Source organism: Ranitomeya variabilis, chromosome 5, assembly GCF_051348905.1.
Source record: "Ranitomeya variabilis isolate aRanVar5 chromosome 5, aRanVar5.hap1, whole genome shotgun sequence".
NCBI classification, from domain to species: Eukaryota; Metazoa; Chordata; class Amphibia; order Anura; family Dendrobatidae; genus Ranitomeya; species Ranitomeya variabilis.
Genome location: NC_135236.1, coordinates 481,863,008 through 481,889,349, shown reverse-complemented (window position 1 = coordinate 481,889,349; position 26,342 = coordinate 481,863,008). Strand labels below are relative to the sequence as shown.

Below are 26,342 nucleotides of genomic sequence, written 5' to 3'. Positions count from 1 at the left end.
CAAATATTGACTGTGAGTATTAGAGGAAAAGACACACGCTGTCAGAAATCAGGATTTGACAAAAGAGGCCACGCTAGCTAAATAGGAAAGGATAGGACAGAATACTAAGCGGTCAGTATTAAAACCCTAAAAATATCCACAGCAGATAATACAAAAATTCCACCATCTAACTAAAGACATGGAATGTATATCTGCTTCTCCTGAGAATCCAACTTGACTTTAATATCCAAACACAGTTTAAGCTGGACAAGAAAAAACCATAAATAGTACTGAATTGTAAAGCACACAGCATGTGTGCTGTAGAAACAAAAAACAGACACTTATCTTTGCTAATTTGGCAGCAGGGCAGGAGGAACCAGACAGAGATGCAAAACCTCCAAGAACAATGGACAACTGGCAAGGGCTAATGAATCCTGGACACCTAAATATCCCAGTCAGAGCTGCAATCAGCAGGGACACCTGCCCAGGATTGCAACCCAGGGACAACTGCATTACTATCAACAACCACCGGAGGGAACCCAAGAGCATAATTCACAATACTTCTCATACCTAACAGACAGGACATTCAGTGTCTCCCACTCACAAACCACTTCCTCATCTCGGTCCCTATGTGTCAGTGTTCCCCAAGGTTCCATTGTAGGACTGGGCACTATGCTTAGGGCATGCACTCCCTCCCTCTTAAAGGTACCGCCCGCATCAACCTAAGGTATTCACAGCCTACAGCTAGGTGACACCTTCCATTTAAGGCTTCTCCTCCAATATGGAGGTGCCTGAGCTACATTGTTAGTATGCCTTGCATGCTTGCTAGTTGTCAGGTTCCCCAGGTCCACCCATATGTTTTTTCTACCCTGTACCTATCTGCTCTTACCTGTCTGTTCCCATCTGCTCGTTCCTGTCTGTGCCACCTCCTTGTCCCTCATTGGGTTTCAGATTTAACCTGCTGCCACTTATCTGAGTTGGGATTTGGTAGGCCACCTAGTTACGCCCCACCAGGCTTTCAGAAGGATATGGCACAGTAATTGCACCACCTTGCCTGTTACAGTCTACATCTGCTGGGTGGACTGTAGTGGAAGAAGTGTCGGTCCCTGCTATACTAATTCTACTCTATTGCAATTGATGCCACTTTGTTGCTGTCTGCCACTAATTTTTGTAAATGTGTAGACTTCTGGTTGGGTCTCCTTCATGCATGTTGCTTAACAGTTGGCCTCCAAGACCGTCAGGCCTCTACATCCCTTGGAGTCAACTATACGTGTTACTATCCTCATATTTTTCTGACAATAGTAGTCTATGAAACAGATATTTGTGCCACCTGATTGAGCTGTTGCATGTGATATCAGGGCTCCCAGCATAGCAGGCCTACACCAATCCCTCACCCACCTAGTCTTACTTTAACGTTCAATTGAAAGCTGTAAATGCTGGCCCAGACCCCAATACATCATGCCTTGCTGATTGCTGCAGTGCCATGCTACAATTTGTACTGTGGGTGAATTGAGGTCACTTTCCTGGTATCTGACCCAAATTTTATGTGTTTTGGCAGCATTTGGGGCCATTATAAGGTGCTGTGCAAGCATTTGTTTTTGCCTTCCTTTGACTGTAATGATGTTCGGTTATGTTTGGCGAACATTCAATGAATAAATAGGTAAGTATTGCAAATTTGGCGATCACAATCCGAACTGAACATTGAAATGTGTTTAATTACTAATTACTACTTTATGCATATGTAATGAGCTGGCCGGCTGTGACTGTTCTGTTATCATTGACATAGAATCTGTGACAGACAATGTCCCCGTGTGGCCAGAAGTTATACCTATGCCGAATGTGATTACAGAGAAACAAACTGTATTAGCTAGACTCCCCCCTGTTATGTCATGTGACCAGAAAGGAGGGAGAGAAGAAGAAGAGCCCGGGAAACCAGTCGGTACAGAGAGAGGTCTGTGTGTACTGGTGTCCTCATGCTGAGGCGATATAGAGGATTGCCTGGATAACCCCTCTCTCTTGGAAGCTGACATCCAGATTGTTCCCAGCTCCCACACTGCGGAGCACTCAGCGGTGACATCTTCACAGATCCTGGAGCCCATGAACTGTAAGCGGGTCCTCTGTTGAGAGGCCGAACACCCCACCTTTACCTGCTGAACCACAAGGATTACAGTCTGGACCTGAGAGACAGAGTTTTGTTTACTCCCTGTTGTTTTCTCCTCGGCTGGAGCGTCTCCCTGCAGTCACAGACAGGCCTGCGACGTGGGAAGATAACCTCCTGGAGCAAAGGAACTGGTAACGTGTGGATAGGGACAGTGAGGGAAAGTTTGTTATTACACGTTATTCCTGTGAATAGGCATATTTTGTACTGTCTATTATTGTGTTCCGCTGTGTTAATGAAAATGTATAACAGTAAAGATACGTTTGTTAAAATGGAATCTGAGTGTGGAAGTTTTGCTGGGCCAGATCATGGATATGCATGGGCGGCCTTGCCCTCGGACACTTCACATATACGGTAATGTGCATATGAGGAGTAAATATGTATGTCTAGTTTTATTGGCTGGAAAACTTGGCTACTGCTTGGAACCTTTAGTTTCTACTAAAAAAACTAAATTAAAGTGAATAAGTAAAAATATGACAATGTTGTTCCTCTATGTTTTCCAGCAGTGAGGCAGACATTTTTTGCTCTCAATGACAATAACTGCAACCAAATCTTTTTTCTGTCTTTTGCCTCAATCTGCTACATGGCAAAAGAGAGACCCTACTTTGCTTCTATCCTAGGGTTCCAATCTCTTTAACACTGGCCTCGTAAACATTCAATGTCGTAAATGCATTATGGGAAGTAGACAGTCCGGATTAGCGGTAGGTTTGAATATGACATCCAGCCACAAAACATCATAATCCTAAATTCCAAAACCAGATCGACATCTTAAGGTTTTATCATTTATGCTCTGGATAGTGTTGAGCGATACCGTCCGATACTTGAAAGTATCGGTATCGGAAAGTATCGGCCGATACCGGCAAAGTATCGGATCTAATCCGATACCGATACCCGATACCAATACAAGTCAATGGGACTCAAGTATCGGACGGTATCCCTGATGGTTCCCAGGGTCTGAAGGAGAGGAAACTCTCCTTCAGGCCCTGGGAACCATATTAATGTGTAAAATAAAGAGTTAAAATAAAAAATATTGCTATACTCACCTCTCCGACGCAGCCTGGACCTCACCGAGGGAACCGGCAGCGTTCTTTGCTTAAAATGCGCGCTTTTCCTTCCTTCCGTGACATCACGGCTTCTGATTGGTTGCGTGCCGCCCATGTGGCCGCGACGCTACCAATCACAGCAAGCCGTGACGTAATTTTCAGGTCCTTCTAGGCATTCAGTATTTTAAAATTACGTTCCGGCTTTGTGATTGGTCGCGTCGCGGTCACATGGGCGACGCGACCAATCACAAGCCGTGACGTCACGGGAGGCAGGAGACGCGCGCATTTTTAAAATTACGTCACGGCTTGTGATTGGTTGTGTGCCGCCCATGTGACCGCGACGCGACCAATCACAGCAAGCCGTGACGTAATTTCAAGTCCTGATGCCTATTTCTGCATTCAGGACCTGAAATTACGTCACGGCTTGCTGTGATTGGTCACGTCGCTGTCATATGGGCGGCACGCAACCAATCACAAGCTGTGATGTAATTTTAAAAATGCGCGCGTCTCCTGCCTCCCGTGACGTCACGGCTTGTGATTGGTCGCGTCGCCCATGTGACCGCGACGCGACCAATCACAAAGCCGGAACGTAATTTTAAAATACTGACTGCCTAGAAGGACCTGAAAATTACGTCACGGCTTGCTGTGATTGGTCGCGTCGCGGCCACATGGGCGGCACGCGACCAATCAGAAGCCGTGACGTCACGGAAGGAAGGAAAAGCGTGCATTTTAAGCAAAGAACGCTGCCGGTTCCCTCGGTGAGGTCCAGGCTGCGTCGGAGAGGTGAGTATAGCAATATTTTTTATTTTAATTCTTTATTTTACACATTAATGTTGTTTCGATACCGATACCAGATACCACAAAAGTATCGGATCTCAGTATCGGAATTCCGATACCCGCAAGTATCGGCCGATACCCGATACTTGCGGTATCGGAATGCTCAACACTAGCTCTGGATATTAATTTACGTGAGATAATTATCTATCTATTCCTGTCACCTCTCAAAGGCTGTAAACTGTAAATGATGTGCCTGGTTTATGTTTTTACACTTCAAGTAACTGCTTAGTCTCACTGCCGAAACACATTAGGATTCTTTATACTATGCACAAAATAATATCAGTGTCACTTCACACTGTGCTGAAGTGCAAACGCATTTTAGATGTTTCTCTGCTTTACACTATCCACTGATGTTCACACACCTACACATTATACTAACACATTATAAGCTACATGACACTTCATAAAAAGTTTGTGATCCAAGTCAGTATTTTATTCATTATCTCAGTATGCAGATGTTTTAAACTGTGAAACACATAATAATTAGCGGTTTGCTTTTACACTGTTACCTGACACCATTATCCATTAACATCACAGTTATTGATATACTAACAGTTTAAAGGCTATACAATTTCTTGTTGATAGCTGAATAGAGAGAAAATAGTAAATTTTTCCTACATTTTGCTATCACTAATGCATTGTTTTTTTGTAAGATACAGTAAATACCAAAATGGTTGATAATAGAGATGTGCAGATCTTTTGAAATTCAAATTTGTTGGCTTTGCAGAATTTTCACCTTAAAATTTTATTTGCAGTGAATACATTTATGTGAATCTCAAAATTGATAAGCTTGTAGTTGCTCCAAAAATTCACATGGGGGACAGGAGTGATACCAAGAACTCTGCTGACCATTAGAGATTACACCCTACAGGAGAGAGAGAGGACTCTGCTGACCATAGGAGCTTACAATCTACAATGGAAAGGGAGGACAATACTGAGCTTTAATGCTATAAAAGAGAGTGAGAGAACCATGCTGACCATTAGAGCTTACACTCTAAAGGAGAGAGAGGGCCCCGATGACCATTAGAGCTTACACTCTATGGGAGAGAGAGGACCCTGTTGACTAAACTTACATTGTATGGGAAAGAGAGAACCCCATTGATCATAAGATCTTACACTCTTTAGGAGAGATACTAGTGACTCTAATGGAAAATTAATCTGCTATATAAACTATGCTCCACTGGGAACTTCTGATCAGTGATGGCTCAGGTACTGACCACCTCTGTACAAAGTATGAAAGTGAAGTGCAGGGCATTATGGGGAAGCCTTCAAGGCAACACAAAATAATGTTAGCCAACTCTGATTGCTTCAGCAGCGTGGGAAATGTTGCTGGGCAAGTATTTTTTGTGAACTGCAAATTGAATCTCAAAATGTTTGAATTTGCATAAAAACACAACTTTCAGGAAATTTGACTTGAACCTGATCCTCTGTGTATTGATCCACTCATCTAAAGTTTATATTAAATAGTAATGATCAAATAGTGACATATTCAGATTCTGGAAAATCAACATGAATAATTTCTAATATTTGTGTATTCGTACCGAATAACGAATCCAATGCAAGACAATTGTAAAGTCGAATATTTTTCTGCTGCACGCAACAAACTGGTCTGGGGGCATGAGAAAAAAGGTGAAATGGATGGGATGCCTTTCTGACTCACATATGGTATCTGGGAATAATGTTGTCAGACTATTGTGCAGTTGTTACAGGTTTTTAAAAAGACCTACAGAACCAAACCCAAAAAAGTTTGTAAAGGGAAAAATGCTAAGAAACATTATTTCCTTCATAATTACATGTATATAATGCAAAATAAAAATAAAAAATAAAATTAAAAAATGATACCTCCCCTTTAGCATATGTTCACATGGAGACTTTTGGCTTTATTTTTTACTTTCACATTTGTGAGGGCTCTCACTCCAACATTTGGGAGGACCCTCCCTCATGCCAAATAGTTAGCAAGATAGTGGAATACATATTCCTCATCCCTTTACAATGCTATTTCAAACATGCCCATTTGAATTTTAGGCATTGCCAACCACCACCTTTTCCACCGCCATGTCATTATGCAGCCCTCGCTGACAATTAGCAGAGAGCCAGCAGCTGCCATGAAACCTCAGTTTGATAAGGGACTTCAGGTGGCCCTGTATCATACATTTGGAAGAGCTCTCATTCATATATTTGTGAGGTCCCTCCATCATTCCAAATTGTTAGCTATATAGTGGAATACATATTCCCCAATACTTTACAATGCCAGCTAAAACATGCCCATTTGAATTTTGGGCTTTGACCGCCACCTCCACCCGGTCCACCGCCATGTCATTATGTGGCCCTCGCTGACAATTAGCCGAGTGCCAACAGGTGCTGTGAAACCTGCATTTTGTAAGCTCCACAGATCATTTTTGCCACCGGATCCCAATGGAACCACTGTCACAGTAGGTGAAGCTGCTGTAAGGTGAATATAATAGAGGAGTTGGGGGAGCTGTATGATCAATGTCAGTAAATTGGATTCTACCAGTCACCAAAAGCATTAGAATTAAATTCTGAATACAGTGCATGCAAGCAAGGACCTGTATTCTGGCAGTCTACCTGAAACCCATATCAGGAACATGTACAAGTCTCATTTTGCTTGGAAGCAGCCTCCTCAAAGGAAAGAGACAGGAGTGTCATTGACCAATCTTCACAAGCCTATGCCTTTTGGTATTGAAATCTTTATTTAGCATTTGTGTGACTGGTGCAAAGCCTGCAGAGATATGCAAACATGACTATTTATCTATAATTTTCGCAAGTCTGCTATTGTCGTGTGTAATAAAGCTAATATCTTGAAAAAAAATGTCACACATTGCTAGATATAATGAATTTGTATTTAACATCTCTGTGAGGGTAGTTGTCAAAAATAAATCTTGGAAATTTTATTCATAAGCATAAAGCATTCATTATGAGAAAGGGTGATGTTAAGGGAAGTGGATGTGTTGGTGCCTGCCAAGGCCATGTTACAGATCAGAAGTTGACTGGATCTCATTCTAGTTTCCTGTAAAAAGTGGTCAGCGTGGTACACCACTGATGAACCCAGACAATTGCCAGAGTGTTGTGGGTTGGATGGCAGACAAACGCTCCAGTGTATTGACAAACAGCACCACAAAGTCTCCCACATGGTCCAGTCACAGTAGCCAAGAGGCTGGGCCTCTGAATCCTCAACCTGGTCCTCCTTCCTCCTACCGTCAAGAGTCTCAGGAGACATATGATCCCAATGCTGGCCACTCTGTGGAACTTTTTATGTTCACTTGTAATTTGTCAGGTTTCTCAACGTGCACCATTAAAGAGGGTCATGAGGAGGTGGAGTGCAGTGATGCCCAAACATTTGAGCACCAACGGCCAGGAGAAATCAATGTTGGGGAAGGTCAATTCATGTCTGAAGAGGTGGGGGATAATCATTATGCACAGTTTCCATCAGGTCAGCCTAAAATTGCCACTCAGAAGGAGGATCAGATTGAAGAAATGGAAAATGACGTGGTCGATGATGAGGCCACTGATCCAACCTGACATGGCGGCATGCCTAGTGAGCAAATAAGTGCAGACAGGGATTCATCCATAGCACAAAAACAGACAAGAAGATGTCATGGTTTGACCAAAGGGAGAAGTCGGTCAACTGTTTCACAGAGCCCCCCCCCCACTCAGCTACATAACAGGCCAAGGGCGCGTTGTTCCCCTGTTTGGCAGCTTTTTTCTGTAATTCATTCAGACAAAACAACTGTCATTTGCATCATCTGCCAAACCAAGCTAAGAAGAGGCAAGAACACTGCCAGCCTGAGCACCACCAGCATGCAAAAGCACATGGCAGCCATGCACCCCAATAAGTGGGCGGAACGCCTGGGTTCAAAATCTGTGTCTGATGGTGAAACCACTGCCCTTTCTCCTGTGTTACGGCCTTCTCAATCTGCTGTCCATGAAGCAGGTGCTGATGCCTCCTGCCCTCAACCTGCAGTTGCACAGATACAACAGTCATCAACCATGCTCAGTTCGTTGTCCCAGTGGAGCCTTTATGTTCACTTGTCCCTGCCCCAGACATATAAAGGGAACCTGTAATCCCCCAGGCGTTTTTAACTAAAAGAGTCACCTTGAGCAGCACTAATGCTGCATTCTGTCAAGGTGGCTCTTTTAGTTGTGGTCCCTTTCAATGCTAAAATAATTGTTTTTATAATTTGTCCCTGATACCTCAAATTTGTCTTGGGGGCATGTCTTTTCCCCGGACACAAACGCCTCCCAGCCATCACTCAATACTCTGCGTGCCAGGCTTCACCTCCTCTGCCTTCATTAACATCCCACTGGGGCTCCCGGATTTACCACCTTGTTATTGACCACCACGGTGCATCCCTCGCTTCCCAGACGACCTTCCATGGTCGGTGCAGCAGCCGCAACAGCGACCACTTTGAGGAAGTCAACACGCAGCAGTCGCCGTGTGTTCTGATGCGGCCCTGGTGCCTGCACTGTAAGTTTTTTTGGGGCATGCGCAGTTTGCGCTGCTGCCCTTCAAACTTACAGCGCAGGCACCGGGACCGCAGCAGAACACACGGGCGACTGCTGCGTGTCGACTTCTTCAAAGTGGTCGCTGTTGTGGCTGCTGCTCCGACCGCGGAAGGTCGTCTGGGAAGCGAGGGATGCACCGCGGTGGTCACTGACAAGGCGATAAATCCGGGATCCCCAGTGGGATGTTAATGAAGGCAGAGGAGGCAGAGCCCTGCACACAGAGTATTGAGTGATGGCTGGGAGGCATTTGTGTCTGGGGGAAAAGACATGCCCCCAGGACAAAATCGAGGTATCAGGGACAAATTATAAAAACGATTATTTTAGCGTTGAAAGAGACCACAACTAAAAGAGCCACCTTGACAGAATGCAGCATTAGTGCTGCACTAGGTGGCTCTTTTAGTTGAAAACGCCTTGAGGGGGTGACAGGACATAGTGAGGCAGGTAGTAATATATTATGGCCAATTTAATCATTGGTATCAGCTATTGGAGCAAGACAGCCCGCACTGACTCATGTTTGATTTATTTTGACAAATGTTAGTTTTTTTATGCTCGTGGCAGATAATCTGGTCTAGTTTAGTGTTACAAATCCATCTACCACACTGAATACCATCTCTGACATGACATTTGAGGCTGGACATGACAGTACTCCCATAGCCAACTGGGACAGTTCCTGCTTCTGGTCCAATCTTTTGTTCCAGAAGTCAATGGGATTGGGACTCAGGTTTATTGCCTGAGAAAGGTTGCCGTCTAAGTACGACTGAATCTAGCTGTTCAGCCAGTGCTTCTGTGTTTGTTGAAGTGCATCAGGTTGTTGAAATGGCAGAAAAAAAGGTCATGTTTAGTGATGAGCGAGTATACTCGTGGCTCTGGTTTTTCAGAGCACGCTAGGGTGATCTCCGAGTATTTGTAACTGCTCGGAGATTAAGTTTTTGTCACCTAAGCTGAATGATTTACGGCTGCTAGACAGACTGAACACATGTGGGAATTCCCTCCCAACCAGGCAACCCCCACATGTACTCAGCCTGGCTAGTAGCCGCAAATCATTCAGCTGAGGTGATGAAAATGTAATCTCCGAGCACGTACAAATACTCGGAGATCACCCGATCATGCTCGGGAAAACCCGAGCAATGAGTATACTCGCTCATCACTAGTCATGTCCATCATGTCATAAATACTCTAGGAATTGCTGCTGCCTCAGTATCTTGTTGTAGCCCTAAAGCTGACACTGTTGGGTAATGTGAATGGAACTGCAGTTTTCAGGAAATTCTATTCGAACTCTATCCTTCTCAAATCGATCTGCTCATCTCTAGCAGTGACTAGTGGTGGAGTCACAGTGCAAGTCCAAATTCCTTCTTATGGAAGGCCCCTAATCAAGTAGTCACGGTATAAAGTTGTTTTTATTTTAGAAAATTAAAAAATCTATATAATTAGTGATATAACCAAGCATTTAGAACAAAGTTCATGGCTTAGCAGTAGTTCCTTATAGGAGTTCCAAGAACAGGATCAAACTGTTAGCTGTTTTTTGGGGGACTGAAGAAAATAACAAAACAGTTGTCCAAACTGGGCTAACGATTTACAGCTTAAATTTGCAATAATTCTTCACATATGCCTTTGTAATTTCAAAGTATTATAGTGGGGCTCGAACAGTGCAGGTGTCTTTTCATACACATTCATGTGAGCTAGAGTGGGTATGGAAAGTATTCATTCCCTTTTAAATTTTTCACTCTTTGTTTCATTGCAGCCATTTGGTAAATTCAAAAACGTTCATTTTTTTCACATTAATGTGCACTCTGCACCCCATGTTGACTGAAAAAATACAGAAATGTAGAAATGTTTGCAAATTTAATAAAAAAGAAAAACTGAAATATCACATGGTTACAAGTATTCAGACCCTTTGCTCAGACACTCATATTTAAGTCACATGCTGACCATTTCCTTGTGATCCTTCTTGAGATGGTTCTACTCCTTCATTGGAGTCCCGCTGTGCTTAAACTGATAGGACTTGATTTGGAAAGTCACACACCTGTCTATATAAGACCTCACAGCTCACAGTGCATGTCAGACCAAATGAGAATCATGAGGTCAAAGGAACTGGCTAAGGAGCTCAGAGACAGAATTGTGGCAAGGCACAGATCTGGCCAAGGTTACAACAGAATTTCTGCAGTATTCAAAGTTCCTAAGAGCACAGTGGCCTCCATAATCCTCAAATGGAAGAAGTTTGGGACCACCAGAAGTCTTCCTAGACCTGGCCATCCAGCCAAACTGAGCAATCATGGGAGAAGAGCCCTGGTGAGAGGTAAAGAAGAACCCCAAGATCACTGTGGCTGAGCTCCAGAGATGCAGTAGGGAGATGGGAGAAGGTTCCACAAAGTCAACTATCACTGCAGCCCTCCACCAGTTGGGCCTTTATGGCAGAGTGGCCCAACTGAAGCCTCTCCTCAGTGCAAGACATATGAAAGCCCATATAGACTTTGCTAAAAAACACATGAAGGACTCCCAGACAATGAGAAATAAGATTATCTGGTCTGATGAGATGAACATAGACCTTTTTCGTTATAATCCTAAGCAGCATGTGGGGAGAAAACCAGGCACTGTTCATCACCTGCCCAATACAATTCCAGCAGTGAAACATGGTGGTGGCAGCATCATACTATGGGGGTGTTTTTCAGCTGCAGGGACAGGATGACTCATTGTCATTGAAGGAAACATGAAAGTGGCCAAGTACAGAAATATCCTGGATGAAAACCTCTTCCAGAGTGCTCTGGACCTCAGACTTGATCGAAGGTTCACCTTCCAACAAGACAATGACCCTAAGCACACAGCTAAAATAACAAAGGAGTGGCTTCAGAACAACTTTGTGACCATTCATGAATGGCCCAGCCATAGCCCTGACCTAAACCCAATTGAGCATCTCTGGAGAGACCTGAAAATGGCTGTCCACTAACGATCACCATCCAACCTGACGGAACTGAAGAGAATCTGCAAGGAAGAAGAACAGAGGATCCCCATATCCAGGTGTGAAAATCTTGTTGCATCATTTTCAAGAAGACTCATGGCTGTACTAGCTCAAAAGGGTGCTTCTACTCAATACTGAGAAAAGAGTCTGAATACCTATGACCATGTGATATTTCAGTTTTTCTTTTTTAATAAATTTGCAAAAATTATTACATTTCTGTTTTTTTTTTAGTCAAAATAGAGTGCAGACTGTAAATTAATGGGATAAAACAATGAACTTTTTTGAATTTACCAAATGGCTGCAATGAAACAAAGAGTGAAAAATTTAAAGGGGTATGAATAATGTCTGTACCCACTGTATATGCATAGTGACTGTATGAATGTAGAGCACTCTGCTCAGTTCTTACACAATGTAGTTTTGTTCGATGTTCTTCTAGTGTTTCCGATATTTCTGTTTACATTGTAACATTTTCTATTAATATATGCTAATTAAAAGCTATTTGTCATTGAAATGTCATTACTTGACTCAGTATTAACATTGTAGGGAAAAAAAGAGTGAAAATCACATCTATTTGTCATATATTACGTACTGGGATTTAACATAGATTCTTGTTAATTTGTGAATAGATAAATCTAAATTTAGATTTGCCTACATACAGCCTGTGCACTACATTTTATGATAAATTTTCAAGATTTATGCATTGATATTTTTATATTACTTTTGCCTGGAATAGATTGGAATTCTTTTTTTCATTTACATTCTTCTTAACTCCTTTCACCATGGCCAATTTTCTGCTTTAATTTTCTGTTGATAAAACCTTATGAGAGCTTTTATATTTGTTGGACAAGTGGTAGATTTGAATAACGCCATTCATTTTGCCATATAATATACTGAAAAATGGAAAAAAAAATCCAAGTTAGGTGAAATTATGAAAAATGCACCAAAACAAAATTCTGTCTGCTTTCTTTTATTTTTTTTTTATTATGTTCCATTGTGCAATTAAAATGACCTAGCATTATGATTCTTAAAGTCTGTTAAGCTATGTTGATACCACTTTTGCCCACATATATTTGTGGTGGAAATTTAGGAAAAAAATATTGGCTTGTGTTTTCCGATATCCGTCACTTTTTAGTTTTGCATTATTTGGGCTGCATTTTGTTTTGTTTTTTTTAAGTGGCGAGCTGATGTTTATATTGACATTTCAGGGTACATACTACATTTTGATAGCTTTCTTTGTTAATTTGGCAGATTGTGCTCTTACAAATGTGGAGATACCAAATATGTTTGTTTTTAAACATAGTCGAACATGGGGAAAAAATTCCAAGTGCAACGAAATTGCAAAAAAAGTGCCACAAATTTCACTTTGGTTTTTGAAGTTTTTTTTATTGCTTACCATGTTCACTATATGATAAAACTGACCTGGCAATATGATTCTCCAGTTCAGTATGAGTACACAGATACCCAACATCTATATTTTATTTTTATGTAAATTGTGAATAAAACTTCCAAAATTTGTATGAAAAAAAGTTTTTTGCTTTTGTCTCCATTTTCCAAGACCCATAGCGTTTCCATTTTTAGGCTCTGAGGCTGGGTGATGGTTTATGTTTGCACCCTGAGCTAATATTTTTATTGATACCATTTTGGAGTAGATACGATATTTTGATAGCCTCTTATTGCATTTTATTACAATGTTGCGGCATGAAAAAAAACGTAATTCTGGCATACTGGTTTTTTTTCTGGCTATACAGCTTACGTATCTAATTAATTTATTTGACATTTTGAAATTTCGGACATTTCTGAACACTGCAGTAGCAAATGTGTGCATTTTTTTATTTTATTTTCAATGGGGTAAAAGGGGGTAATTTGAACTTTTGTGTTTTTTATTTTTTTCATATTTTTAAAAACTATTTTTTTCACATTTCACTTTTAATAGTCCCCTTAGTAGACTTAAAGCTGCAATCATTGCATCACTTCAATCCTGCTATGTAAAGCAGAAAACACAATATCCTATTATCGCTGACCACGAGCCAGTGTTCACAGGAGTATCGTAATGACAGGCACGGGAGTCATCAGCAGACCACTGGCTGTCATGCATGTGAGATAGTAAAAGAACCCCCATTGCCCATGGGTAGTCATATGTACCTGGTTAAAAGGATAAATGGTGAGCCATGTATATCTATTACAGCACCTGGCTAACCAGCAGAGTATAGATGTGCTTATATGTGTCCGCATATGTGTAAATGTTGAACCTGTTGTATATAAATTTATCACCTGCTTGCTGTCAGTAATGACATGGTACTGTTATTTGGTCACAAGAGGCTGTTGTTTCCTAGCCCAAGTCTGCCCAGCAACAGACACATGGTCAGAGACAGTTGACAGTTGATTGTGCATCACAGGAAAGAGTGGATCAGCCAAGTTGGAGGCAGTTTTGAAGTTACTAAGGACAAATGAAGGATGTGCCAGAGGAAGGTCCAGTGACATTAGCAGGTAAAAGCATCCAGAGTTGCGACGGAAAGAAGATGACCCTGCTGGTGACCAGATTCTTATCAGATGGAAAATGATTATAGTCAGATACACTGCTTTCAGATGGAAATAGGCCAGAAGATAGCGCGAGCAGTGCTGGACGTCACTGAGGAGTCATGCCATAATCATCAGTGGTACCGCTCATCTGTTGGAGGGGTGTTGTGGATTCTGTTTTTGGGCTCCCTCTGGTGGTTACGGCTGGTACTGGGTGACTTTGGTGGGTTGCGGTCTCTGCTTTCCACCTGTCCATCAGAGGCTGGGTGTTTCCTATTTAACCTGGCTTTTCTGTCATTCCCTTGCCGGCTATCAATGTACTCAGATGTGCTCAGTTTGGTTCCTGACTACCTGCTCCCAGATCTCTCAGGATAAGCTAAGTTCTGTTTTTTAGTTGTTTGGTTTGGCTAATTATGACTCTATGCTAGCTGGTAGCTCTAGTGGGCTGAGGTTCTCCCCATGTGCCATGAGTTGGCACATGGGTTCTTGTAATCTCAGGATGGTTTTTGATTAGGGTTTTTTGCTGACCGCTCAGACCCCTTTTGTATCATTCTGCTTTCTAGTTATAGCGGGCCTCATTTTGCTAAATCTATTTTCATCTCTATGTGCGTGCCTTCCTCTCATTTCACCGTCAATACATGTGGGGGGCAACTATACCTTTTGGGGTTCATTCCTCTGGAGGCAAGCTAGGTCTTTATTTCCTCTGCAGTGCTAGTTAGCTCTTAGGCTGGCGCGTGGCGTCTAGAATCAACGTAGGCACGCTCCCTGGCTATTTCTAGTTGTGTTTGTCAGGAGTAGGGCAGCGGTCAGCCCAGGTTCCATCACCCTAGAGCTTGTCCGTTATTTATGTTATTTTGCTTGTCCAGTGCGATCCCCAGCCATTGCGATCCATGACAGTATAGCCGGCCTACAAAGTGTTAATTGTTTGGGCTGAAGCAGGAGAAAAAGAAGTGTTTAAGGGAATTTTTTTTTTTTCCCCTCAGAGTTTTGCTGCCTAGCCCTTAATTGCTGTCTAGCTGCTTCTTACCTCCTCTTAACCCTTGAATGGCTCTGACCTTAGCTGTTTAACATGGATGTCCAGAGTTTGGCTTCCAGCCTGAGTAATCTTGCTGCAAAAGTTCAAAACATACAGGATTTTGTTGTTTTCACTCCCATGTCTGAACCTAGAATTCCTATTCCAGAGTTTTTTTCTGGAGATAGATCTACCTTCCTGAATTTCAGGAACAATTGCAAATTGTTTCTTTCTTTGAAATCTCGCTCCTCTGGAGACCCTGCTCAGCAGGTTAAGATTGTAATATCTTTCCTGCGGGGCGACCCTCAGAATTGGGCATTTGCATTGGCACCAGGGGATCCTGCATTGCTCAGTGTGGATGCGTTTTTTCTGGCACTGGGATTGCTCTATGAGGAACCTAACCTGGAGATTCAGGCTGAAAAGGCTTTTGTTGTGAATTTGGATTCTGGGCTCCCCCGGTGGCTACTGGTGGAATTGAACTGGTGTCTTCATCTTCTCTGTTCACCTGTTCCCATCAAGATGTGGGAGTCGCTATATAACCTTGCTGCTCTGTTAGTTGCTTGCCGGTCAACAATGTTATCAGAAGCCTCTCTGTGCTTGTTCCTGCTCCTAGACAACTACTAGATAAGTTGGACTCTTGTCCATGTTTGTTTTTGCATTTTTGTTCCAGTTCACAGCTGTAGTTTCGTTACTGTGTCTGGAAAGCTCTTGTGAACAGGAATTGCCACTCTGGTGTTATGAGTTAATGCCAGAGTTTTAAAGTAATTTCTGGATGGTGTTTTGATAGGGTTTTCAGCTGACCATGAAAGTGTCCTTTCTGTCTTCTGCTATGTAGTAAGTGGACCTCAAATTTGCTAAACCTATTTTCATACTACGTTTGTTATTTCATCTTAATTCACCGCCAATACATGTGGGGGGCCTCTGTCTCCTTTCGGGGTATTTCTCTAGAGGTGAGCTAGGACTAATATTTTCCTCTGCTAGCATTATTTAGTCCTCCGGCTGGTGCTGGGCATCTAGAATCAACGTAGGCATGCTACCCGGCCACTGCTAGTTGTGCGTTAGGTTTAGTTCATGGTCAGCTCAGTTCCCATCTTCCAAGAGCTAGTTCCTATATATGCTGATGCTATGTTCTCTTGCCATTGAGAACATGACAGGCTTTATTAGCCCTCTCTCAGGGGCATGATGAAGCGGAAGTATATTGTCAAAAATTTCGGAAATGGTCGGTGCTTACTCAGTGGAATGAGTGCGCCCTGGCTGCAGACTTCAGAGATGGTCTTTCTGAGGCCATTAAGGATATTATGGTGGGGTTCCCTGCGCCTACAGGTCTGAATGAGTCTATGACTATGGCCATTCAGATTGATCGGCGTTTACGGGAGCGCAAACCTGTGCACCAGTTGGCGGTGTCTTCTGAACAGGCACCTGAGACTATGCAATGTGATAGAATTCAGTCCAGAAGTGAACGGCAAAATTATAGGCAGAAAAATGGATTGTGTTTTTATTGTGGTGATTCAGCTCATGTTATATCAGCATGCTCTAAACGCACAAAAAAGGTTGATAAATCTTTTGCCATTAGTACTCTGCAGTCTAAGTTCATTTTGTCTGTAACTCTGATTTGTTCACTGTCATCCATTTCCGTTGATGCCTATGTGGATTCGGGCGCTGCCCTGAGTCTTATGGATTGGTCATTTGCCAAACGCTGCGGTTTTAGTCTGGAGCCTCTGGAAGTTCCTATTCCTTTGAAGGGAATTGACTCTACACCATTGGCTATGAATAAACCGCAGTACTGGACACAAGTGACCATGCGCATGACTCCCGTTCATCAGGAGGTGATTCGCTTCCTTGTACTGTATAATTTACATGATGTACTAGTGCTTGGTCTGCCATGGTTACAAACTCATAATCCTGTCCTGGATTGGAAAACAATGTCTGTGTTAAGCTGGGGATGTCAGGGGGTTCATGATGATGCACCTCTGATTTCAATCGCTTCATCTACTCCTTCTGAGGTCCCTGCGTTTTTGTCTGACTATCGGGATGTTTTTGAGGAGCCTAAGCTCAATTCGCTCCCTCCTCATAGGGATTGTGACTGTGCTATAGAATTAATTCCTGGCAGTAAGTTCCCTAAGGGTCGTTTATTTAATCTGTCAGTGCCAGAGCATACTGCTATGCGGAATTATATTAAGGAGTCCTTGGAAAAGGGACATATTCGTCCATCTTCGTCCCCTCTGGGAGCAGGTTTTTTTTTTGTGGCAAAAAAAGATGGTTCCCTGAGGCCTTGTATAGATTATCGCCTTCTGAATAAGATTACAGTCAAATATCAGTATCCATTGCCATTATTGACTGATTTGTTTGCTCGCATTAAGGGGGCTAGGTGGTTCACTAAGATAGATCTTCGCGGTGCGTATAATCTTGTGCGGATAAAACAGGGTGATGAGTGGAAAACCGCATTTAATACGCCTGAGGGCCATTTTGAGTATTTGGTAATGCCTTTTGGACTTTCTAATGCTCCTTCAGTCTTTCAGTCCTTTATGCACAATATTTTCCGTGAATATCTGGATAAGTTTATGATTGTGTATTTGGATGATATTTTGGTGTTTTCTGATGACTGGGAGTCTCATGTTCTACAGGTCAGGAAGGTGTTTCAAGTCCTGTGGGCCAATTCTCTGTTTGTGAAGGGCTCAAAATGTCTCTTCGGAGTCCAGAAAATTTCTTTTTTGGGGTACATTTTTTCTCCTTCTACTATTGAGATGGATCCCGTCAAGGTTCAGGCGATTTGTGACTGGACACATCCTACATCTGTTAAGAGTCTTCAGAAGTTCTTGGGTTTTGCTAATTTTTATTGTCGGTTCATTACTAATTTTTCCAGTGTTGTTAAACCTTTGACTGATTTGACTAAAAAGGGTGCTGATGTTGCTAATTGGTCTCCTACGGCTGTGGAGGCCTTTCAGGAACTTAAGCGCCGGTTTTCTTCTGCTCCTGTGTTATGTCAACCAGATGTTTCACTTCCTTTTCAGGTTGAGGTTGATGCTTCCGAGATTGGAGCGGGGGAGGTTTTGTCACAGAGAAGTTCCAATGGCTCGGTGATGAAGCCATGTGCGTTCTTTTCTAGAAAATTCTCGCCCGCCGAGCGCAATTATGATGTGGGTAATCGGGAGCTTTTGGCCATGAAGTGGGCATTTGAGGAGTGGCGTCATTGGCTTGAGGGTGCTAGACATCGTGTGGTGGTCTTGACTGATCACAAAAATCTGATTTACCTTGAGTCTGCCAGGCGTCTGAATCCTAGACAGGCTCGTTGGTCGTTGTTTTTTTCTCGTTTCAATTTTGTGGTTTCATACCTGCCAGGTTCAAAGAATGTGAAGGCAGATGCTCTTTCCAGGAGTTTTGTGCCTGACTCTCCTGGAGACTCTGGGCCTACTGGTATCCTTAGGGATGGGGTAATATTGTCCGCCGTCTCCCCAGACTTGCGACGTGCATTGCAGGAGTTTCAGGCGGATAAACCTGATCGTTGTCCACCAGAAAGACTGTTTGTTCCGGATGATTGGACCAGTAGAGTCATCTCCGAGGTCCATTCTTCTGTGTTGGCTGGTCATCCTGGAATATTTGGTACTAGAGACTTGGTGGCCAGGTCTTTTTGGTGGCCTTCCTTGTCAAGGGATGTGCGCACCTTTGTGCAGTCTTGTGAAGTGTGTGCTCGGGCTAAGCCTTGCTGTTCTCGGGCCAGTGGGTTGTTGTTATCCTTGCCTATCCCGAAGAGGCCTTGGACGCACATTTCCATGGATTTTATTTCAGATCTCCCTGTCTCACAGAAAATGTCCGTTATCTGGGTTGTGTGTGACCGCTTTTCTAAGATGGTTCATTTGGTACCCTTGCCTAAGTTGCCTTCCTCTTCTGAGTTGGTCCCTTTATTTTTTCAGAACGTGGTTCGTTTGCATGGGATTCCGGAGAATATCGTTTCTGACAGGGGATCCCAGTTTGTGTCTAGATTTTGGCGGACGTTTTGTGCTAAGATGGGCATTGATTTGTCTTTCTCGTCTGCATTCCATCCTCAGACGAATGGCCAGACGGAGCGAACTAATCAGACCTTGGAAACTTATTTAAGGTGTTTTGTTTCTGCTGATCAAGATGACTGGGTTGCCTTTTTGCCACTGGCCGAATTTGCCCTTAATAATCGGGCTAGTTCTGCTACTTTGGTCTCTCCTTTCTTTTGTAATTCGGGGTTTCATCCTCGTTTTTCCTCTGGTCAGGTGGAGCCTTCGGATTGTCCTGGAGTGGACGTGGTGGTGGACAGGCTACATCAGATTTGGAATCAGGTGGTGGACAATTTGAAGTTGTCTCAGGAGAAGACTCAGCAGTTTGCTAATCGCCGTCGCCGCGTGGGTCCCCGACTTCTTGTTGGGGACTTGGTGTGGTTGTCTTCTCGTTTTGTCCCTATGAAGGTCTCTTCTCCTAAGTTCAAGCCTCGGTTCATCGGTCCTTATAAGATCTTGGAGATTCTTAACCCTGTATCTTTTCGTTTGGATCTCCCAGCATCGTTTGCTATTCATAATGTGTTCCATCGGTCGTTATTGCGGAGGTATGAGGTGCCCGTTGTTCCTTCGGTTGAGCCTCCTGCTCCGGTGCTGGTGGAGGGAGAATTGGAGTATGTTGTTGAGAAGATCTTGGATTCTCGTGTTTCCAGACGTAAACTCCAGTATTTGGTTAAGTGGAAGGGTTATGGTCAGGAGGATAATTCCTGGGTGGTCGCCTCTGATGTTCATGCGACTGATTTGGTCCGCGCCTTCCATAGAGCTCATCCTGATCGCCCTGGGGGTTCTCGTGAGGGTTCGGTGACCCCTCCTCAAGGGGGGGGTACTGTTGTGGATTCTGTTTTTGGGCTCCCTCTGGTGGTTACGGCTGGTACTGGGTGACTTTGGTGGGTTGCGGTCTCTGCTTTCCACCTGTCCATCAGAGACTGGGTGTTTCCTATTTAACCTGGCTTTTCTGTCATTCCCTTGCCGGCTATCAATGTACTCAGATGTGCTCAGTTTGGTTCCTGACTACCTGCTCCCAGATCTCTCAGGATAAGCTAAGTTCTGTTTTTTAGTTGTTTGGTTTGGCTAATTATGACTCTATGCTAGCTGGTAGCTCTAGTGGGCTGAGGTTCTCCCCATGTGCCATGAGTTGGCACATGGGTTCTTGTAATCTCAGGATGGTTTTTGATTAGGGTTTTTTGCTGACCGCTCAGACCCCTTTTGTATCATTCTGCTTTCTAGTTATAGCGGGCCTCATTTTGCTAAATCTATTTTCATCTCTATGTGCGTGCCTTCCTCTCATTTCACCGTCAATACATGTGGGGGGCAACTATACCTTTTGGGGTTCATTCCTCTGGAGGCAAGCTAGGTCTTTATTTCCTCTGCAGTGCTAGTTAGCTCTTAGGCTGGCGCGTGGCGTCTAGAATCAACGTAGGCACGCTCCCTGGCTATTTCTAGTTGTGTTTGTCAGGAGTAGGGCAGTGGTCAGCCCAGGTTCCATCACCCTAGAGCTTGTCCGTTATTTATGTTATTTTGCTTGTCCAGTGCGATCCCCAGCCATTGGGATCCATGACAGAGGGGAGCCTCATTCGTCCGCATGCATCAGTATTTGTCTAGAACAGACTCGCGTGGTAAGATAACTAAGGCCCACTGTACCATCGCAGTGAGTAACAGTGCACGCTCCTTTTTCATGTTTTGGAACCAAAATATAGAAGACTGAGACAGGACCTGTAGTAAGTTAGATGCGGAAATGGACTGTATTAGGCCACAATTTTTGCCAAGATCAGTGTCTGGGATTTCAGGTTTCACTGCTATGTCACCTATTTCTTTGTTATTAAGAACTCCATGTTTACTATAAATCTTCAACTTACACTTAGGTGCTGTTAAAGCATGCAACAAAATTTAGGCCATTCCAGAGCTAGTCCATGAGAAAGCTTCTGAGGACCTTTATATTTATTTTATATTTGTTCAAGTGTATCAACCTTGTTTTAGGGGGGCTAAGCAGCTGCTACATTTTTATTCATGGTGTAGTCAGGAAAGATTATTATTCAGCATTCACTGAAGTCATAATAGGGCAAGGCAGTGTTTGGTTGGGGAATAGAATTAAATTATTGTAAGATTGTAAGCTGGTGTGCTGTATCCCAGGTGAGCCCATACTCCACACCCATTCACTTGTTGTAGATTTAAAGATATTGACAGGCAAAGGAGGCTTTTTTAACCAGGTATGCCAGTAGGTAAAGGTAAAGATATAGTAAATATAATGCCATATATTGTAGGGCGCCCCACTGTACTGCACAAGGGTCTGGGCCTCTAGGCGGAGTGTCTGTGAACTTCTTTGAATCTTTCTTCTTTCTCTGGTACGATTGTTCACATATTTTAGTAAAGTGTTTTTTAGTGGTTGAACTGTTATCGGAGTCGTCTTTCTCTTTGGTGACTTTGCTGTATCATGGGAGTACACCAGAGCACACGGCTTGCAATGACAACCCATTGGAACGCAGTGATCACGTGACAGGGATATTGATGGGCGGCCAGAATGACATGCTTTTAGCTAGGATTTTGTCAAATCCAGCTGTCAGAGATTCACAGTGGGGTATTGTAAGAAGAGCGACCGGGGTGGTAGTCCAGACCAAGCTCACCCACTAAACACAGTCTGTAGACACCCCGGCCCTTTGTTCATGGACTCAGTCTTTTCCCCAAAAAAAGTTACCTTCTCTCCTCGGGCCACAACAGTCCAGGCAATTAAGAGTCCAAAGATGCAGCTGAATTCCAACAGGGAAAATTTAACTTTTTATTGAACAGAGGATGAAGGATGGACACAAAAGGCAATTTTCAACACTGGATTTCCTGCTCTCGCCCTGACATTTGCTGCAGTTGTACCCACAACGGCCGCAGCTGCTGAGGATCACAGTCGTCTAACCACTGGAATCAAGGCACCTGAGACCCCTTCAGTGAAGGCCCCTTTAAGTTCCAGAGAGCCTGTGTTGTAGTCCTTTTTTAGTCCTTGGTAATCTTTAACCCTTTGATCCTTGGGGCCCCTCTTGACTCTCTGCAGTCTTCTGAGCCCTTGAGACCCCTCTTGAGTCCCTGGGGTCCTTTGAGTCTGGGGCAACATACCTCTTCTGTCCAGCGGGTCTATTAGTGCCCCATCTGACAATCTGCCCTGGCCAGAGTCCCAGGCAGTTCTGAGGAAGTAACAGCTTCCTCTCTCCTCATGGCTGCAAGTCCAGCCTCTCTGCTACTGCTGGACCAGCTCCTATTTTAACTTTTTCTGTCCCTAACTCTATACATTGTCATTAAAGGGGAACTTACACAATACAAAGTATAAGAATTACAGCACATACATGACATTACATTGCATATTATAATACAAATACAGCTCAACATAAAACATGTACATAAAGTACTCGGGGGGTCACAAAAGAGGAGGAGAGGGCACTACCGAAAGGGACCGGCCACCTCCTACAGTATAACAAAGCCAGTACCCCTCCTTTAAGGATCTAGGTCAGCCCCGGAGCTCACTCCACACAACCAATACTAGACAGACAATGTACAAGTAGGGAGGATGTAAATAAAGGGTTGCAGTAATAGAATAGCCAGATTAAAAAAATGCAAGTATTCAAAGGCATCACTAGTGGAAGTCTTGTTTGTTCAGCAGTTTTTTTTTAATTGTCACTTTATGATTTTATGATTTTTCTATTCTATCATTTAAAAAATTTGAAATCCTTCTTTCATCAAATAATACTACAACTATACAACTACTACTACCACTAATACTAACAATAATAATATTTATTTATATAGTGCCAATATATTCCGCAGAACTTTACATTACAGATGGTACTTGTACAGGCAATAAAGACATTACAGAGTAACACATAAATTAACAGACGCCAAGAGGGGTGAGGGTCCTGCTCGTAAGCTTACAATCTATGAGATACTGTAGATTTCGACATATTAAACCACTTTAACTTACTAGGTATTGCTAAAAACATATTTAGATTCAACACGAGTGTCAGTAATTAGGCTATAGGGTGTGTCTAGTCTAATTGAATCTGATTATTTTTTTCATTTGTCTAACTGATATCCTGTGTTGGGCAATTACTTTTTTCATACAGGATCCGTTGGTGTTTGCTAACTGTTTTTTCTCTGTTAATACATAATCATTCAAAAAAGTATTATGTGTTTATGTAAATTGTCATGTTAAATAATATTAATAACTATCCAAATCTATCTATCTATCTATCTATCTATCTATCTATCTATCTATCTATCTATCATCTATTTATCTGTCTGTCTGTCTGTCTATCTATCTATCTATTCATCTATCTGTCTGTCTATCTTTATACATGTTATATTATATAAAAATATATGTTGTGCAACATGTATTTATGCCAGTCACTAGATATTTGAAATATTCAACCACTGTATGGAAGCAACATATGCTACCAGAGTCGGACTATGGCCTTGGGATACCAGAGAATCCTCCGGTAGGCCAGCCCCCAGCCCCAGCTGCTGCCTCCTTCATTCATGCCTGCCCTGCATGCTAATACCGTGCACCCAGTGGTGCACACTTTACCGTTTACTGTAAAGCCGGTGTAACAAGCCAGAATATACCCCATCTCAGATGATGCCCGGGGTTAAAGTGGCTTAGGCCAGAGTAGACCCCGGGTATTTTTTGACCTAGGCTAAACTATACCCCTCCAAGCCAGAATATTGGTGTGTTTTTCCTACTCACCCACCCAAATCCCATAATAGTTGTCCTGTGTGTTGGGAACTTTAGGACAGGGACACACGATGACTTTGTACGAGATTGTTGCATGCAACTTTTTATCCCTGGCCTTAGACTTGAAAGTCTTTGCTACAATATAGACATTTAAAGGCAAACACTGATAACAACATTAAAATGATCATGCTTATTTTCAAGATAAAGTGCATGTTTTGTTATTGACTGTAGACTGAAGTTTGCAGGATATGTCGACCAATCCATGGAGTCACTGACTTTTGTGTGGATGACATGTCGCAATTCAACAGATTTGCTGTGGCCATGATCTCTGCATCAGTTGCACATCTACTGTCAGTGTAATGCAACTCATCCAACACATACTGTAAGTGTAGCTCTACTTTCTTCCTTTGTAGTCATTCTGTAGAACAACTACAGCAGGAAAAACACAACAATATTCAGGCTTGGAGGGGTATAGTTTAGCCTAGGCTTGAATATACCCGGGGTATACTCTGGCCTAGGCCACTTTAACCCTGGGCATAGTCTGGGATGGGGTATATTCTGGCCTGTTACACCAGCACTGGCGAATAGGCTGCACAAGTGATGTGATGGGAAGTGCTGGAGCATCGCCTTCACATCACCTGCCACTGCTGCCAGCCTCTATTAATCAGCCAAGAGAACTGTGAGTGCGTGCTGGTCCTCACTTCAGCCAGCACAGTCAGAAGCACAGCTCACTGTGTGAGGCTGAGGCTGAGTCTGAGAGGAGACGCACACGCACAAAACAGCAGAACAGCAGTCACAGCTGTTTCCTGTGCTGCTCACCTGCTCATCTTCCCCAAAGCCCTGGACAGCAGTCAAAATGCTGATTGGCTGCAATTCGGCCAATCAGCATTAGTTTTTTTTGTGTGAACTCACAGCACAGCTCAGGCAAGGAGATGTGCTGTGATTGGTCAAGGTTCTGCCCAAGTAGCACAGTCATATATTGTACAGAGGAGCTGAAGGAGTCTGATGGCTGCAGTCATTGTGAGTGTGACTGACTGTAAGTAAATAAAATATATGAAGCCTGCAGCCTGACTAGTTCTCCAGCCACTGACGCAGTTAGGGTAGGGGGACCCCATGCAATCTAAAGGTGACACAGGGGAGGGGTCCACAGTAAAATTCTAATTTCCTGTTGGTGGGGAAGAGGATCCTCAAGTATTTAACATCTTCATGGCATCCACCTTACATTTATGGTGCATGTTAAATGCCACTGTCATTCTCTGACTGCTACATTTAACACATGCCAACATGCGTGCACATCAATCTCTCATTCGTCAGCGCACCCATGATTTGATCTCGGGTTTGCCGATGGGTTGTCATGAGAGCCGGTGTAACAGGCCAGATTAACCCCCCCGCCCAGAATATATCCGGGGTTAAAGTGGCCTAGGCCAGATTATACCCCGGGTATATTCTGGCCTAGCCCAAACTATACCCCAGGGTATAAATTGGACTAGTACAGATTATACCACTCCAGGTCAAAATATACCCCAGCTGCTGTAGATCAGGCAGCACACAGGCGCCTCAGGCAGCGCACAGGGCCCCAGGCAGAGTACAGGGCCCCAGGCAGCACACAGGGGCCCCAGGGAGCGCATAGGGCCCCAGGCAGTGCACGGGGCCCCAGGCAGCACACAGGGGCCCAAGGCAGCACAGAGGGCCCCAGGCAGCCCACAGAGCCCCAGGCAGCCCACAGGGCTCCAGGCAGCGCATAGGGGCCTCAGGCAGCACACGGGGCCCCTGGCAGAACACAGGGCCCCAGGCAGCACACAGGGCCCCAGGCAGCACACAGGGGCACCAGGCAGTGCACAGGGCCCCAGGCAGTGCAAAGAGGCCCCAGGCAGCCCACAGGGCCCCAAGCAGCCCACAGGGCTCCAGGCAGTGCACAGGGGCCTCAGGCAGCACACGGGGTTCCTGGCAGAACACAGGGCCCCAAGCAGCGCACATCGCACAAGGGCCCTAGACATCATATGCTAGTTTCACATTTGCGCACAGCTGTGTACGCTCTCAGTGAAGCCCCGCCCATTGTCGCACCCACCAATTAAGCTCCGCCCAGGTGCGCATGCGGCCGCATGCGGCCTGCGTACCCTATCTTTATCATTGGGTTCGCAGGCCCTGCGGATGTTTGCGTTTGCGTCCGCATGCGTTGTTTTGACGATTCGGTGAACGCAAGAAAATCCAACTCGTTGCCTTCGCCGCAGGTTGCAGCACCGTCAGAAGAACGTCGGCGAAGCGTAACCGGCGGGGCGCAGCAGTGGTCAAGGCTTCACTGAGAGCGCACGCATATGCATGGCTGTATGCAAATGTGAAACTAGGATTGAGTGATATATTCAAGAGCAGGGCCCCAGACATCGCACAGGGGGTCCCAGACAGCGTACAGTGGGTCCCAGATAGCGCACAGGGGGGCCCAGACAGTGCACAGGGGACATGCGCTCTATTTCCTCCCCTTGCACACTCTTACCACCTTGCTCACTGTCTCTGCCCCCCTGTGCGCTATCTGGGACACCTTGTGGGCTGCCTGGGGTCCTGTGGGCTGCCTGGGGCTCCTGTGGGCTG

At 44.1% G+C, this 26,342-nt stretch overlaps 1 protein-coding gene across 1 annotated transcript in view; it reads left to right on the top strand.

Annotated features, from left to right (window-relative positions):
• LOC143775062 (dynein axonemal heavy chain 3-like) overlaps positions 1 to 26,342 on the top strand; it is a 2,972,411-nt gene that overhangs the window by 364,973 nt on the left and 2,581,096 nt on the right. Inside the window, exon 7 of the mRNA XM_077262897.1 lies at positions 13,885 to 13,984. Within this exon, the coding sequence (XP_077119012.1) occupies positions 13,885 to 13,984 (100 nt within the window). The remainder of the gene's footprint in view (positions 1 to 13,884; positions 13,985 to 26,342) is intronic.